At 42.4% G+C, this 16,921-nt stretch overlaps 1 protein-coding gene across 1 annotated transcript; it reads right to left on the bottom strand.

The window, feature by feature from the left end:
• Window positions 1-8,295: 8,295 nt before the first annotated feature.
• Window positions 8,296-11,617, bottom strand: NPS (neuropeptide S). The gene is made up of 3 exons (XM_025395509.1): window positions 11,596-11,617; window positions 11,403-11,484; window positions 8,296-8,507 (listed from the first exon to the last, which is right to left on the bottom strand). The coding sequence occupies exons 1-3, from the start codon at window positions 11,601-11,603 to the stop codon at window positions 8,328-8,330; spliced, it is 270 nt and encodes an 89-aa protein (XP_025251294.1). The 5' UTR covers window positions 11,604-11,617; the 3' UTR covers window positions 8,296-8,327.
• Window positions 11,618-16,921: the final 5,304 nt, after the last annotated feature.

Raw genomic sequence — 16,921 nt, 5'->3', positions numbered from 1 at the left:
CTTAAAGACTATAAAGGAATCTTAACCCATAATTCTTTTATATACCTGGAGAGTTTCCATCATGGTTGCAGGAAGCAGGATTCTAGCTAGTGTCATCCTTTGGCAGTGACCGTAATTCACTTTGATGAGTACTAACCTGCTTGCCCAAGGATGCATGGAGTCCCATCGTGGACAGGGGAACAAGAGTTACAAACCCCCCGCAGGCTGTCTTTTCCAGTAAAACTTTTAGTGCATTTACTGTTGTAGATGGCAAGACACCGCAAATCCATTCTTTACAGAAGAGTTACCTTACAATGTTGTATCAGTGTTTACCAAGTGCAAGGTCAGCTTCTTTATAATTTCATAATTTTCTGTTTGAACTAGGTCCAGTCATTTTCTAATTGCTCCTTTGTTCTTTCCCATGGGAATGCATTTCACCACAGGAAATATATCTTGAAAATTTCTAAGACATCTTGGTTTCCCCTCACTGTGTCCTTTCTGCCATTTCTGTTTACTTACTCTGCACCCTGTCTCTCCTGTAATCAAATGCAGCCAGCTTTTCTTAACCAACCTGTGCCATTCAAATGTTGGGACACTCAAGTAAGATAAAGGCTTCAGACACTGGGCTGGGGACACATTCATATACTGGAGTCAGACTGCTTGGGTTCCCAACGTGGCTTTACTGCTCACAAGCTACATGACCTTGGGCAGAGAACTTAACCTCTTTGTACCTAGTGGCTTATCTGTGAAATGGGGCTAATAAGAGTATCTACCTAAAAGGTATTTTGTTGTATTTTTAGAGTTGTTATGGAAATTGAATGAAACCATGTGTAAACTCTTCAACCAGTGACTGGCACATAGTAGGACTACAATAGCACAATTATTTATATGAGTTTAGGCCCTAAAAGAATCTAAGTCTGAGCCTCAAGGTTGTTCTATAGCACGCAGGGACACAGACAAGCCCTATGAAGGAGAAGCTTGCTTACATGTGTGATATGGTTTGTCCGTGTCCCCACCCAAATCTCATCTTGAATTGTAGCTCCCATAATTCCCATCTGTTGTGGGAGGGATCTGGTGGGAGATAATTTATTCATGGGAGCGGTTTTTCCCATCCTATTCTCAAGATAGTGAGTTAGTTCTCACGAGATCTGACAGTTTTATAAGGGTCTTCCCCCTTCATTGTGCATTCATTCTCCTTCCTGCTGCCCTGTGAAGAAGGACATGTTTGCTTCCCCTTCTGCCATAATTGTAAGTTTCTTAAGGCCTCCCTAGCCATGCTAAACTGTGAGTCAATTAACCCTCTTACCTTTATGAATTACCCAGACTCAGTTATGTCTTTATTAGCAGTGTGATAACGGACTAATATAACACATATACTTGTGGTTTAACACCTAACAGATTCTTTTTTGTAGGTGTTGCTCACGTACTAGTCAAATTTGGTATGGATCTCACTTCTTAGGGCTCTGTTCCAGCATGGGATGGTCTTCTCCCATAGCTGAGGTGGCCACTCTTAATGTCAGTGCTGGACAGACTCCACAGTGTCCCCCATGGTCTTTATGTCCCCGTGTCCATTCCCTTGTTTAAGTTCCTCCCCTTGAGTGTGGGCAGGACTAGTGACTTGATTTTAGCCGTTAGAATACAGCAAAGGTGATGAGATGTCACATTCATGATGATGTTACCTAAGATTACAGCACCCCTCTTGCTAGAAGATTCTCCCTCATGATGGTGTTGGTGAAGCTAGCAGTCACAGTGGGTACCTATGTGGCAAAGAACTGATGGCAACCTCTAGGAACTGAGGTGGCCTCCTGCCAATAGCCAGCAAAAAAACTGAGGCACTCAGGCTTTCAGCCACAGAGAAATGAGTTCTGCCAACAATCACATGAGCTTGGAAGCAAATTTTCCCCCCAACTAGCCTTGAGATTATACTGTGGGTAGTTGGACATCACAGATCACAGAGCACCAGCTTTGAAGCCAGGCAGACCTGCCACTTACCAGATATGTGACCTCAAGAAAATCACTGCATCTGTCTAAGCTTTAGTTTCCTTGTCTGCACACAAGACTAAGAACACCCCAGTGCCCCTCACACGGCTGTGGAGGGGCAAATGTGACACTATATGGAAAGCACTTGGCAGCAACTTCAGACCTGTCAAGTGGAAATTAGGTGAACATTGAGGAGGAGCCAGTTGGTAACCACATGTTGAGTCTCACTTGTCTCCTTGGGTTAGATTCCTTGGCAAAGTTTCTCCATAAAGGGCATTAGCTGGATTTAAAACTTGATAGGCAGATGTCAGCCAGGTAGGTGCCAGCCAGAGGCTCAGACACACTAAACAATGCACAGTGCAAGATGGAGCTCATAGGCGCAAGGCCCAGCAGATGGAATGATCCTGCAGGACCCAGTCTTGTTCTTTATTATTCTGGAGAAGGATGTTTGGGCTGCAAGGGCTGCATCTGTGGCACCACCATGGTTTGCACTCCAGGAGAGGCATCTTGCCTTTCATCTCCCTTTGTGTAAGGCAAGCATGAGAATGACCTTGCAAGCTGGGGACAAACACTAAGCTGGTGGGGTCAGCTGCTCAGAAAACCTGCGCACCTGGCTTGGGGGAAGGTGTCACTGGAGGAAGTTGAAAGTGTGCACAGGCCACATGAAGAGGAGAAACACAGGTGAGATTCCATCCCAGACAGCCCTGAAAGAGCCATCACGGTCAACCAAAAGACCATCTTTACCCCATAAAGGAGAAGTCAAGCCAAAATCTTCCACCAACAGAGAAGTCTGCCTCTTTCCTCACCATATGAGTGTGTCTGAACATTAACAACAAGGAGTTCAGGAGGGAAAGAGTGGAAGGGAGGCTCCTGGACCCTCACTATTATTTTCTGATGGGACAAAAGGAGAGATGAGAATATTGAGTGTAGGAACAGGCCTTTTATATCAAATTGCCATATTCTCAGCCTTACTGCATGTGGGAGATGAAATCGAATTGTTTTCAGATTTCCCTTCCCTAAAATGTTGATCTCTTACTGCAAGTACTCAAAGATGAATGGGATGAATGTTTGCAGTAGAAATTTTATAGCAGACCTCTCTGTTTGTTTTTTAAGGATTTAGCATTAGAAATAAATAACCAACAGAAAAAAAAGAGAGGAGCACCCTAAAAATTCAGGTGCAAGAGTAGAAATCCTATTATTTTATATTATTTTATTTCTTTGCTTGAGCCTTAACCCACAGACTTTCCACCCATACTCATGTGTATTAGTCAAGGTTCTCTAGAGGGACAGAACTAATATATGTATGGAATTTATTAAGTATTAACTCACACGACAACAAGGTCCCACAACAAGCTCTCTACAAGCTAAGGAGTAAAGAGAGCCAGTCCAAGTCCCGAAACTGAAGAGTCTGATGTTCAAGGGCAGGAAGCATCCAGCACAGGAAAAAGATGTAGTCTGGGAGGCCAGGCCAGTCTCTCCTTCACATTTTTCTCCCTGCTTTATATTCTAGTTGTGCTGGCATCTGACCAGATGGTGCCCACCCAGGTTAAGGGTGGGCCTGCCTTTGCCAGCCCACTGAAATGTTAAACTCCTTTGGCAACACCCTCACAGACACACCCAGGGTCAATACTTTGTATCCTTCAATCCAATCAAGTTGACACTCAGTATTAACCATCACAACATGCATCCCTCCAAAAAATAATGGGGGATATGTCTATGACAATCTCAGTAGATACTTGTGAGAACAAAATGTTCCTCATTCACACATGAAAAATAATCCAGGGGCGTGGCATTCTAGCCTCAAGACCAGTTTCAGACGATGGGCCAGGAACCTGCTCTACTGCCCCAAATCCCCTCAGCACCTTGGAGAGCAGCCGCGTTCCAGTCCCAGGGTCCTGGCCCAATCCAGGGCTTCACATCGCAGCTTAATTACTTCTCAGGGCAGAATTGCAAAGCAGGTAAGAAAGGAGGGAATCCATGTTGCCGGATGTCATTCACACAACGAATTTCTCCTACTTTTATTGAAACCTGCTAGGTGCGTATTTTTCATTCTTAGGAATTTACGAAAACCAAAAATACATTTGATGATGTCATTTCTTTGCTTAAAAACCCTCCAGTGGTTTCCTCTGTCACTCAGAGGAAAAATAAAAGTCCTGCAAGGCCACACAGAAGCCCTCCTACCTGTAAGGTGCCATCTCTCTCCACCCTCACCCTGCTCACTGCAAGCCAGGAAACTGGGATTCTCGCAGTTCTCAGAGATCCCTTAACTGACTGCTGAATCAGAAATCGCATCCCCATCTCCACCTCACAATACTCCAGCTCCCCCTTCCTTACTGTTTCTCCTTATCACCATCCGAAATACTATGTACATTCACACACTTATATATACACGCATATATAGGATTATATATTAAATATATACTTATTTTCTCTAACTCCATCACCCATCCCAACCCAATAATTGGGCTCTATTTTCTTCACTGCTGCATTCCTAGTACCAAGAACACAGAAGGTTCTCAATAAATATTTGTCAAATAAATTAATTAATAAATGAAAAATCTCCTAATGTCAGTAATACTGGCTCCATTTTATGGATGATGAAACTTGGGCTCAAAAGGATTCCAGAAGCTTGAGCAAGGTGGCACCACTGAGTGAACAAGGACCTCAGGATTCAAGTACAGTTCATGTGGCCCGGGTGCCTTTGGTATCTTGCCTCCTAAGCTTCCCTTTGCACTCTCCTCCTCCACACCAGCATTCTCTCTCTCCAGGTATCGTGGCCCTCATGAGTTCTTTTCCTTCTCTTCCAATAAAATCTCTCCAGATAGAACATGAAGATCAATCACATTCAGGTAGAGTTGGCCAAAATTGACTAAAAGATTATTCATCCCTTGGGATGCTTGCAGTCCAAGGGCTTCCAAAGCTTTGCCTGATGTATCCAGAACTAAAAGTGAAATTCAGGCCCCCAGCAGCAACCTTGGTGTTGGAGGGTAGAGGGTCACCAGGGCCCTCTCTCATCACTGCCCCCTGTCACCCCAAGTCACTCTCCTACCTGCCAATGCAGCCTTGAGAGCAGGCCTTGCTCTTAAACATTTTATTCCTAAAACTTTAGCAAGAGGTGCAATTTTTCTTCAGAAAGAAAATGCTCTTGCCTACCAGCTTTTCATCTGCTATGATTTTTGGAGTGCAAATAGTTTTTCATAGGCCTTTTTCCCCCTGAGGTTAAAATGATATGTTAGATCTAGAAGTGGGAAGTGAATTTTTCCAATTATGTTTTTGGTGTTTTATTATTCCAGTCAATCCATATAAATGCAAATAATAGAAAATTAGGAAGATTCTCCTGAAATAACAATCTTTTCTGTACACCAGATGCCTCATTGACACCACAGTCACCATGAGCTTATTAATGCAGTAACTCGCGTTCTACTCCACAGGAGTAAATAACGCCTATCAGCCTATCTAATTAGCTTCCCTGCCAATAACGTTAGGCAGATAAGAAACGCCAATTTCCCTGACAAACTTCTGTCATATTTTGCACACTTTATTGGAAGCACTGTGCACGTTACCCTTGAAACCTCACGGTGCTGCAGAGCCCTTTGCCGCATTTGCAGATGCTCCGAGAGAACTCCAGTTTCGGGGCCGAGGGTAAGGAGAGTGGTGCTGCCACTGGCTGATGGTTTAGATGTTTAAAGCCACCTCATAGGAACAAAGGCAGAGGCCATAGTGGCAGTAAATGGCAGAAAACATAGTGGCAGAGGCCATAGTGGCAGGACACAAGGATTGCCTGAGGACTTCACTGCATCTGTGTCCACATACACAGGGAGAAGTGGGAAACGGAATGATTTTTTGGGGTTAAAAAAGAATTAAAGGTACATCCACTTTGAAGGGTTTTGCTTGTTTCTGATTTCAAATATTTCTTTAAAATCTCAGTGACTTCAGCCACTTGTGTGGCCACCAAGCAGGAAGGCAACTGGATGTCATTAATGGATATGGGAAATGCCTCCAGATCCTACGCCAAGACCTGGAGCACTGCTGGGCTGATCTCTCATTTCAACACTTGCACAGAAGTCTCCCATCTGCCCCTGGGAACAGAGACAGGGGCCACGGTGCCACTGAAGGGATGGCAGTGGGCTGGTATGACCTCTCATGTGGCTGCTGGTGGGGGAAGATGCCAGGGCCACTGCTAATGTGACCGTGACTGAGAAAGGACCAGGCCCATGAGCAGATGAGGGAGCAGCAGAGGAGCAGGTGGAGGACACCCATCCTGAGCTAGCTCTTCCTCTCCCAGTGCCACCCACACCCTGTATCCCCACCTGTTTGTCCTTGCGGATGCCCACAGTCCATGTTTGCATCAAGACTCAAGGCCATGCCTTTGCATCTAGAAACTCGGCCCATAGCTGCCCCTTCTGGTGTGTGTTCCTGTGCATGTGTGTGTCTTTAGGGGAACACTGATGGGGAGAAGGAGGTGATCTTAGAAAGAAAATATGGATTCGTTTAAGCAGACTGTTTAAAAATTATTGAAGGGTATATCTGGCTTTCCTATACATCAAGCATCCGCTGAAAGAAGGACCAGACTGGAAGGCCACGTGTGTGGCCTTGGATCCAGGGAACAGTGAGGGTGCAGTGGATGATGCAGCAGAATGAGCAATGTCCTCCTCTTCCTGCTCTCTCATACCCCTTCGTAGGGGTCTGCCCTGCCACAGACCATGCAGCAGTCACAGACACAAGACCCTGCCTGCATCTCTGGCTTCTGCAGAAAGAACCAGGAGTGGATCCCTAACCCCAAAGGGAAATCAAAGATGCTGGCCTGGGGGAGGTTCTGGGCCTGATGTTGTGAGGCCCTATAGAGCAACACAAAGTCCCAGGCAGATGGAAGTTATGGGACAGCAGAAACAAAGGTCTTGCAGACCATCCGGTTTGCAGAGAAGAAAACGCAGCTAGAAGGGCACAAGGGACCCCGGAGGGCAGGGCTGCTACCTGATGGCTTCTACTTCTACCAAGCTCCTCTGTGCTTCCCAAAATGTGTTTCCCTGAAGTTCCCTGATCCTTAAAATAAATGCTCCTTCCCATAACTTGCATTTGCATGATCTGTGTTACTTCATCCCCCAATACTTAGGACGAATCTGTATAATAAGAGTAAAATAAGCACACCCCACAACTGTGAAACCACTTGTTTTCATAGAAGTCAGCAACAAACCACAGAAGACCTTTAGGGGCCTCTGTTTCTTTCAGTGGGCACTTGGCACATCACCAACAATATGGCAAGTGTAAAGACTGCTTTGTGTAGAAACTGATTTGGTTGTGTGGACCTAGATAGTTACTGTGAGACCAGCTCACTATGAGTACTGTTTTCTGAAGATTGTGCTTCTATCCGAAGCTGATGACTAAGGACAGGTCATCCTGAGGCTTCCGCTGCCCCCAATCTAGGAGCTATGTGTGGCTTACAGCGAACACCCTTAGTGTGCTACAGAATCCAATATGAGTGAACAGATATATATTAATGTTATGCATTTGAAATAACACGTCAACCAATGTCGTGTTACCCTTTTTAAAAAGCAGTGTCAGGAGTTTCAATGCCAAAAGTGGGGGGTCTTTCCTGGAAGAACGGGGGAAAGGAGAGGGCGTTAATCAGCACAGTTTGGGGAATAGATTTCCAAACGGTTGCCCCGACAACACAGGGCACTGTCAGTCTCTGTTGTTGTTGTTACTGGCAGCATTTCTGTGTTTAAAGATTTTAAAAGGCAACAAATTTCCAAGACAAGACAACAAAACAACACCCTATAGCTAAGTATATTTGGAATAGGAAAAGGGAGACAAGAATGACATCTAGAGGGCTCTGGCAATGTTTGTTCTTGGTTTCAATTAATTGATTGATGGATACAGCTGTACCATTCACCTTAATGTTGGTTAACTTCACAAGCCCCTTAGAAACAGAAATAGCACATCCCCCCCCCCCCCGGAATTGGGCCTGTTAAGTCATTTGAGGAAATGATATTAAAAAGAAAAACAAATATTGCAGTATTCATGTTATGATATTATAGGCAGGAAAAAAAATCATACAATTGTGATGACTGTCAACATGCTCATGCATTCTGGCCAAGTTAAAACCAAAGCAAAAGTGTCCATCTCATTCGGGAAAAAGTTACTAATGGACCACATAAATCGTTTTTTCTCTCACAAGTGGAAGTTTGAGACAGGCTTACTTTTTTTTTTCTTTTTTTACACAATTTACTCTGTACCAGTTAGGAGAGGAAAAATATTTGAGAATCAAAAGCATGCCAACACTCAATGATAAGGAGACGATGGACTTTGAGCATGTCAGTCACACTCTACAATTTGAGATTAATTCCCGGAGTCCTTTGCACACTTAGTCATGATTTTGCTCTTCGAAAGGAAGTTTTTTTCATCCCTGTGCCAACTCCATTGCGAAAGGACCTTTTCACAAACATCTTCTCCAAAATTGGCTTTAGAAAATCTAGTTCTTTGCTCCTGTCCAATCTGGTTGGGCAGCTGTTCAGCAGAATGAGAAAGTAATCAGATTTTCCAGATACCTGGCAATTCAGATCGGGGAGGAGAAAGAGAATACAGCCTTAGGGTTAAAAGTGTATTTCAACAGTAACAACTTTCAAAATCTTATGGCGATAAATCCAATACATCCATCATCTTAAAGGCAGAAGTTTTGCTAAAACAATAATCTACTTTAACAAGATACAAAATATTATTTGGTGTGATCTACCTACTTGTCTAATTTTTACACTGCTTATATACTTGCTGCTATTCTGTATTTACATCAGGCACTACACATAAGTCATCTTGTTGCTGTTATTTTATAAAGAATATTTCAAGCAGCACTAATTAGCCCTGGGAATCATTTTTAAAATTGACTTAGAAAAACAATCCATGAGGATCAAACTGTAGGTGTCAATCAGAACCACCTTTCTCCTGGGGCCTGTCCTGGGCCATTTGCCAAGTTTCCCCATAAGGATGTCTTCCTACTTGAACAACGGCATCTTCAACTTCTGACTTCAGTTCAGGTCCTCATCAGTGGCTCGAGGCCTGGATAGTGTAGGAGAGTGTAGGGCACTTAGTGGTGGAAGAAATAGATCTGCCATCTTAGAGTTCAAACTGGCCTTCAGGAACCTGAAGTTCAACCCCATATTTTGCAGAAAACAAACTAAGTACAAGACCAAAGGTGCATGCCCTGTGTCGCAGGGCTGGAGATTCCAAGAGGTAGCTCTGCCCCAGGGTTTGCGTATGAATCATCAACACTTGTCATGTTTTCCCTTGTGCATGGTTTCAGAAGAATTATAACACACTGATAAGAGGCTAATACAAATTTCACCAATAAGGCAAAACACAGATTTATCCATGATCTGTATGCTGCTTGCGTTATGGGCATCCTCTTGTCCTACTCCTGAACAAAGCTCTGTGAAGTAGATACTGTTATTCGAAGCATCTGACTCCAAGTTTAGGTTTCTCAACTAGACTAGAACTACAAGAGGAAAAGGAAAGTGAGTGCTTTTATTATCACTAAAGAGACGTACTAAAATGCAAAACTCAGACATTTTTTTCTATCTAGGTGCAGGAAAACAAGTGTGGTCTCAGGTTACTGTATTTGGAAGTTGAAATGGGGCCAGAGGGCATAAAGCGTTCCCTGTAATTCTTCACCCACGAGTGGGTGGTTTACTGAAGATTCAGTGCATCCCAGACAAATCACTCCCACTGGCCTCGGGGGAAAAAAGAAATTGGGGTTTTTTTCCCCCTTTTTCATCTCAGAGAGTTTGGTCAGAGAGTTTCCGAAATACTGGTCATGAGAAAACCAATCAAACACTCTTAGTCAGACAACTGCTACGTGTTTTTCCGTGTGTTAATGGAGGAAATCTAAACATGGTAGATAGAATGCCTTCTATTTAAAATCCCCAGCAGGGACGGGCCTCTGAGTCATTGCAGGAAGGGAAGCAAGCCAGTTCTTTCCAGAAATACTCATGATGCCACCTTTATACTGCAAAAGGAATGTATCAGTTCTGGTTATGAGATTCCTGAAACATCCCTAAAAAGACACTGATGCACTTTGCTGGTCATTGAAGGCAGCCCTTGCCAGGGCGGACTCATTAACATAATAAGGTTGTATATTTGCCTGGTTAATGGACTCAGTGACGTTCGCAACAAATACTATAAAAGACTATGTGTCTTCTGCCCTCATAATCATTCACCCTAAGCAATCGAATTAGCATGAATAGCATCCACACTCTCACTACAGGACTAGGTAATAACAGGAACAAAACAGTCACATGCAAAAATAGAAAATAGGAAAATGCAACGGAAGGAGAAACATTTCATTTATGGACAAGGAAGTCTCATAAGTATTTTAGAACAAAGTACATTCTTAAATTCTTTTTAAAAAGCTACAGAGAAGAGTCTGTTATTCAACAGAAACGTCATGAGTAAACCTTTGGGGAAAGAACAAAAAGTAATTAGGAAGACACTTGAGAAAATATACCAATTTATGGATTGTGACTCATCAGCTTGATCAATGTGGTGTCTTAAAGAATTGATGACTAAATTCGTGTTGAATGCTCATAAGAGTAAAACCAAAAAAAGGAAGCTATATTAAGTAAACAAGAAATAGAAAAATGACAGATGCGAAGATTAGTGAAAAGGTCAATAATATAAATAACTAAATCATTATGTTTGGACATACTTTTATCATTTAGGATTTATGTGACATCCTTTTATCCTAAAAGTAGTTTCATAAATCACATTGATTTCAGTAATTATAATGTGATAGATTTTTAGTGAAAAAAAGTTAAAGTTCAAAATGCCGTCAATGACAAAAGGTATTTTAAAATTGTAAACAAAATACTGACATAAAAACAACTGAAATATGATGTAGAAATAGTATTAAATATTCCAAAGAAAGATATTTATTTTCTGAATGTCTTGAACAGTTCAATGAACATAGGAGCTCAATCAATATTCTCCAATAAATATATGAATTAATATTTTATGTGATATTTTATTTAGATCTAACATTTTATCTATATTCTGCATCTGAAAAAAATTCAACTGTTTTTGAAAAATGACCACTTTATTTTTAATACAGTTTCCATGGTTAAGTGTTCACTTTGATTATGAATGAATGCATGTGGAATAAATAAATTGCCATTGGCAAAAAAAACACATTATTTTAGATTGAAATGAATATTTCCCTTTGCAGGAGCAAACCCTAAATAATTCAAAACAAATTTGAATATAGTCCAGTATTACTTGTCACACAAATATTTTCTTTTACTAACGTCATCAATCTGCTGACTTTTTCCCATTGAGAACTCTAATAATAAAGGAAATTACTTTTCTGTCACATGTTCCTTGCAAGTATTTGGAATTTACATGCTTTACCATTCTAGTTATCTATTTAAGTATCTAAAATGGAGGCAAATCCTTACCTTAGAAGATGGAACTGGATAACACCAAAACACATGCATTGTGGACAGCGACAGAACTAGGATGAGATTGAGTTTTAATGAGCTGCAAAGTAGAAAAAATCACAATCAAAATTTAGTCTCATGTAGGCAAAAATAAGTAAAACAGCATATAAAAATTCAACATTTTTCTTTGCAGAAAAACGTAGCCTTTTACCTAATCATTTTGGACTTCCGAAAATCTGTGCAGATAGGTGATTTTATTGCCAATTTTCTCACACTTACTGTCAGACCCTCACTGGGTGGCCCTTTTATACCAGAAAAGTTTGGGAGTGAAAATGTCATCTCATCCCTCCTATATGACTAATTGTTCTGGCTGTGGCCTTTTGTTCTTGTTAAGTAGGAAAAGGACATAACATATAGGCATTGTCATCGAGCTGCCAATGATGGACTTCATTTAAAGTTTGCCATTAAGAATGTCCTTCAAAACCATTGTCTTCGAGACTGCATCATTGTGGCATGGGTGGCCAGAGGTCTCAAAAGGAAACAAAAGGTTTTCTTAGCTTAGAATTTAAACCTTTAAGAAGGATGACATTCTTTCTTTGAATGCCCCAGACATTATGTTTCAGAAACTAACACAAAATGCTTACAGGAATAAAAAACATCAACCCGGCTGGGCATGGTGGCTCACACCTGTAATCCTAGCACTTAGGAGGCCGAGGTGGGTGGATCACCTGAGGTCAGGAATTCGAGACCAGCCTGGCTAACATGGTGAAACCCTATCTCCACCAAACATACAAAAATTAGCCAGGTATGGTAGTGCACACCTGTAATCCCAGCTACTTGGGAGGCTGAGACAGGAGGCAGGAGAATCGCTTGAACCCAGGAGGCAGAGGTGGCAGTGAGCTGAGGTCGCACCACTGCCCTCCAACCTGGGTGACAGAGCCAGACTCTAACTAAAAAAAAAAAAATTATTCAAACAACTAATGCAGATTATTTACATTTTCTACTTTAGATTTCTTTCCTTTAGGACTTCAGCAGTTAAAGTAGGAAAACAAACATCACACCTTTTCTGCTAGTCATCCAAATAAAGGAAGGACACTGTGTATGCCCTGTCCATGCCACATGCACTCCCAAAGTCCCAGGCCCACAGTTCTGGGAGAGCCTGCTTGTCATGGCTTCCTTTTTCCTCCCCAGGGTATGGGATTTCTCCAGGAAGCCTTTGCTGTCCTTGCACTTCAATGGGCATCTGCATTAATAAATGGATTCAGGAGCGCTAAGTGTGAACAGATGTTGCTGAGGCTTACAATGGAGAAAAACACCAAGGGAGGTGCTTTCTGCTTGGATAACTAGTGTTTCTGAGATGATGCCAACAGTTTTTGAATACAAAGCAACCAAGGATAATCCATGCGTCCTCGAGATCAGCACCTTTTGGAGGACAAAGCTGCCCTGTGTCTGGGACAGTTGCTGCCAATTTGTTGGCACTGCATTTCTTTCTTTGGGGAACTGCCATTTGCATGATTGTTATGTAGCTGTCAATCATATAGTCACAGTTTGCCTTTCACAAGGAAAAGCAGATGACCCAGACTCTCAAGAGAACCAACCTCACAGGATTAGAGCCAAGTTGAGGAGCTGAGGCAAGTGATCCAAACGTCTTTGATCAGTGTTCATATGGAACATTGTGTGGATATTAGAAGACAAAGGACCTAAGAGTACCGAGGGACTGAACATACACATTTACTTTTGGTTGTTTCAGCCAAAACACACACACACACACACACACACACACACACAAACCAAAAAAGAATGCAGAAGGATTTTATCAAGTGATAAACAATTGATCAAGTAGATCTGAGAAAGGAGCTTACTGAAATACCCCCAACAGACTCAAGTTATTTTTGCATGTAGTGAAGACAGTATCAAAATGGAGGGTTAAGTGGAAATTTGTTTAAGAATCAGCTCAATCAATAACACATCCCCTCCCAACTTCCCATTGCCAGACACTGTCTACTGTCTAGAATTGGCAGGAGATGACAGGTTTATTATCTTTATTTTTTCATTTTTTATTTTTTATTTTTGAGGCAGGGTCTCCCTCTGTTGCCCAGGCTGGAGTGCAGTGGCACGATGATGGCCCACTGCAGCCTTAACCTCCTGGGTACAAGTGATTTTCCCGCCTCAGCCTCCAGGTAGCTAGGACTACAGACATGCGCCACCTTACTCATCTAATTTTTTATTTTTTTGTAGAGACAGACTCTTACTGTGTTGTCCAGGCTGTTCTCAAACTCAAACTCCTGGACTCAAGCAATGATCCTCCTGCATTGGCCTGCTGAAGTGTTGGGGTTACAGGTGTGAGCCACTGCATCTGGTCAGAGAGGTTTATTCTAAGGAGAAGGTAAACAGAGGGGATCAGGTATAGTGAAATGAAAGAGTATCTTTCTAAAAACAAAGATTGAATAAGGATTACACTCAATGCTGAGACCCATGGACCTCTTCCTTGACACAACTCTCAGCATACTGCCATACAGGTCTTAAACCTCAAGACAAGTCAACAGAAGATCCTCCTATGAGAAGCCCAAGAGGAAAAACCTAGAGATACAGATGTTAGGATTTCTAATAAAAACATCTCAGCCAATTGCAGTACACAGAAGTTCACAGTTGACAATTCCCAATAACACACAAAATCCTGCCATGAACTTTTTAGTGTCCACTTTTAAACAGACAACCTAGAGACACACTGAAATGAATGAAGGATATTTGTGAAGTCATAATCTAACAAAAACAAAGAAGATAAGAACTCTATAGCAATAGTAATTTATCATGAAAAATGGAGACCAAAACACGCAGAAAAAAATAACTCAAAGGAAATAAGAGAAAACATAGGAGAAGAAAACCTTAAAAATAAACACCTTAATATTCTTCATGAAAAGGGATGATACTGAGATATTGTATCTACAAATAAGAAAAGAAATCTATGAAAGAGAAACATCGGTTGGATCCTGAGCAAGATGGCCAAATAGGAACAGCTCCAGCCTCCAGCTCCTAGCACGAACCACACAGAAGATGGGTGATTTCTGCATTTTCAACTGAGGTACCGGGTTCATCTCACTGGGGAGTGCCAATCAGTGCTGGTCAGTTGGTGCAGCCCAACCAGTGAGAGCTGAAGCAGGGTGAGGCATCACCTTACCTGGGAAGTGCAAGGGGGAAGGGAATCCCTTCTCCTAGCCAAGGGAAACTGAGACACACAACACCTGGAAAATCGGGTAACTCCCACCCTAATGTTGCACTTTACCAAGGGTCTTAGCAAACGGCACACCAGATTATATCCCACACCTGGCCTGGAGGGTCCCACACCCACGGAGCCTCCCTCATTGCTAACACAGCAGTCTGAGATCTAACTGCAAGGTGACAGCAAGGCTAGGGGAGGGGCGCCCACCATTGCTGAGGCTTAAGTAGGTAAACAAAGCCGCTGGGAATCTCGAACTGGGTGGAGCCCACCGCAGTTCAAGGAGGCCTGCCTGCCTCTGTAGACTCCACCTCTGGGGACAGGGCATAGCTAAACAAAAAGCAGCAGAAACCTCTGCAGATGTAAATGACCCTGTCTGACAGCTTTGAAGAGAGCAGTGGGTCTCCCAGCACAGAGGCTGAGATCTGAGAATGGACAGACTGCATGCTCAAGTGGATCCCTGACCCTTGAGTAACTTAACTGAGAGACATCCCCCACTAGGTGCAGACTGACACCTCACACCTCACACGGCTGGGCACACCTCTGAGACGAAGTTTCCAGAGCAAGAATCAGACAGCAACACTTGCTGTTCAGCAGTATTCTATCTTCTGCAGCCTCCACTGCTGATACTCAGGCAAACAGGGTCTGGAGTGGACCTCAAGCAAACTCCAACAGACCTGCAGCTGAGGGTCCTGACTGTTAGAAGGAAAACTAACAAACAGAAAGGACACCCACACCAAAACCCCATCAGTGCGTCACCATCATCAAAGACCAAAGGCAGATAAAACCACAAAGATGGGGGAAAAGCAAGGCAGAAAGGCTGGAAATTCAAAAAATCAGAGTGCATCTCCACCTCTAAAGGAATGCAGCTCATCACCAGCAATGGATCAAAGCTGGACAGAGAATGACTTTGACGAGTTGAGAGAAGATGGCTTCGATTGATCAAACTTCTCAGAGCTAAAGGAGGAACTACGTACCCAGCACAAAGAAACTAAAAATCTGGAAAAAAGAATGGAAGAATGGAAAACTAGAATAAACAATGCAGAGAAGGCCATAAACGAACTGATAGAGATGAAAACCATGACACAAGAATTACGTGACAAATGCACAAGCTTCAGTAACCGACTCGATCAACTGGAATAAAGAGTATCAATGATTGAAGATCAAATGAATGAAATTAAGCAAGAAGAGAAGTCTAGAGAAAAAAGAGGAAAAAGAAATGAACAAAGCCTGCAAGAAATATGGGATTATGTGAAAAGACCAAATCTACATCTGATTGGTGTGCCTGAGGGTGAGGGGGAAAATGGAACCAAGTTGGATAACACTCTTCAGGATATCATCCAGGAGAACTTCCCCAACCTAGTAAGGCAGGCCAACATTCAAATTCAGGAAATACAGAGAACGCCACAAAGACACTCCTCGAGAAGAGCAACTCCAAGACACATAATTGTCAGATTCACTTCATTTCCTTCAAGTTCCTTCATTTCCTTCAAGTTGAAACGAAGGAAAAAATGTTAAGGGCAGCCAGAGAGAAAGGTCGGGTTACACAAAAAGGGAAGCCCATCAGACTAACAGCAGATCTCTCGGCAGAAACTCTACAAGCCAGAAGAGAGTGGGGGCCAATATTCAACATTCTTAAAGAAAAGAATTTTCAACCCAGAATTTCATATCCAGCCAAACTAAGTTTCATCAGTGAAGGAGAAATAAAATCTTTTACAGACAAGCAAATGCTTAGAGATTTTGTCACCACCAGGCCTGCCCTACAAGAGACCCTGAAGGAAGCACTAAACATGGAAAGGAACAACTGGTATCAGCCATTGCAAAAGCATGCCAAAATGTAAAGTCCATCGATGTTAGGAAGAAACTGCATCAACTAAGGAGCAAAATAACCAGCTAATATCATAATCACAGGATCAAGTTCACACATAACAATATTAACCTTAAATGTAAATGGACTAAATGGTCCAATTAAAAGACACAGACTGGCAAATTAGATAAAGAGTCAAGACCCATCAGTTTGCTGTATTCAGGAGACCCATCTCACATGCAGACACACATAGGCTCAAAATAAAGGGATGGAGGAAGATCTACCAAGCAAATGGAAAACAAAAAAAAGCAGGGGTTGCAATCCTAGTCTTTGATAAAATAGACTTGAAACCATCAAAGATCAAAAGAGACAAAAAAGGCCATTACATAATAGTAAAGGGATCAATTCAACAGGAAGAGCTAACTATCCTAAATATATATGCACCTAATATAGGAGCACCCATATTCATAAAGCAAATCCTTAGAGACTTACAAAGAGACTTAGACCCCCATA

Source organism: Theropithecus gelada, chromosome 9, assembly GCF_003255815.1.
Source record: "Theropithecus gelada isolate Dixy chromosome 9, Tgel_1.0, whole genome shotgun sequence".
NCBI classification, from domain to species: Eukaryota; Metazoa; Chordata; class Mammalia; order Primates; family Cercopithecidae; genus Theropithecus; species Theropithecus gelada.
This window is presented reverse-complemented; position numbering and strand designations above follow the sequence as displayed.

Bases quoted from the DNA above. Each gene is read 5' to 3' on its own strand.
- NPS (XM_025395509.1), bottom strand. The intron at 8,508-11,402 runs GTAAGGATTTGC...CTGAATTGCCAG, and splicing joins ATCCAGTTCCATCTTCTAAG to GTATCTGGAAAATCTGATTA.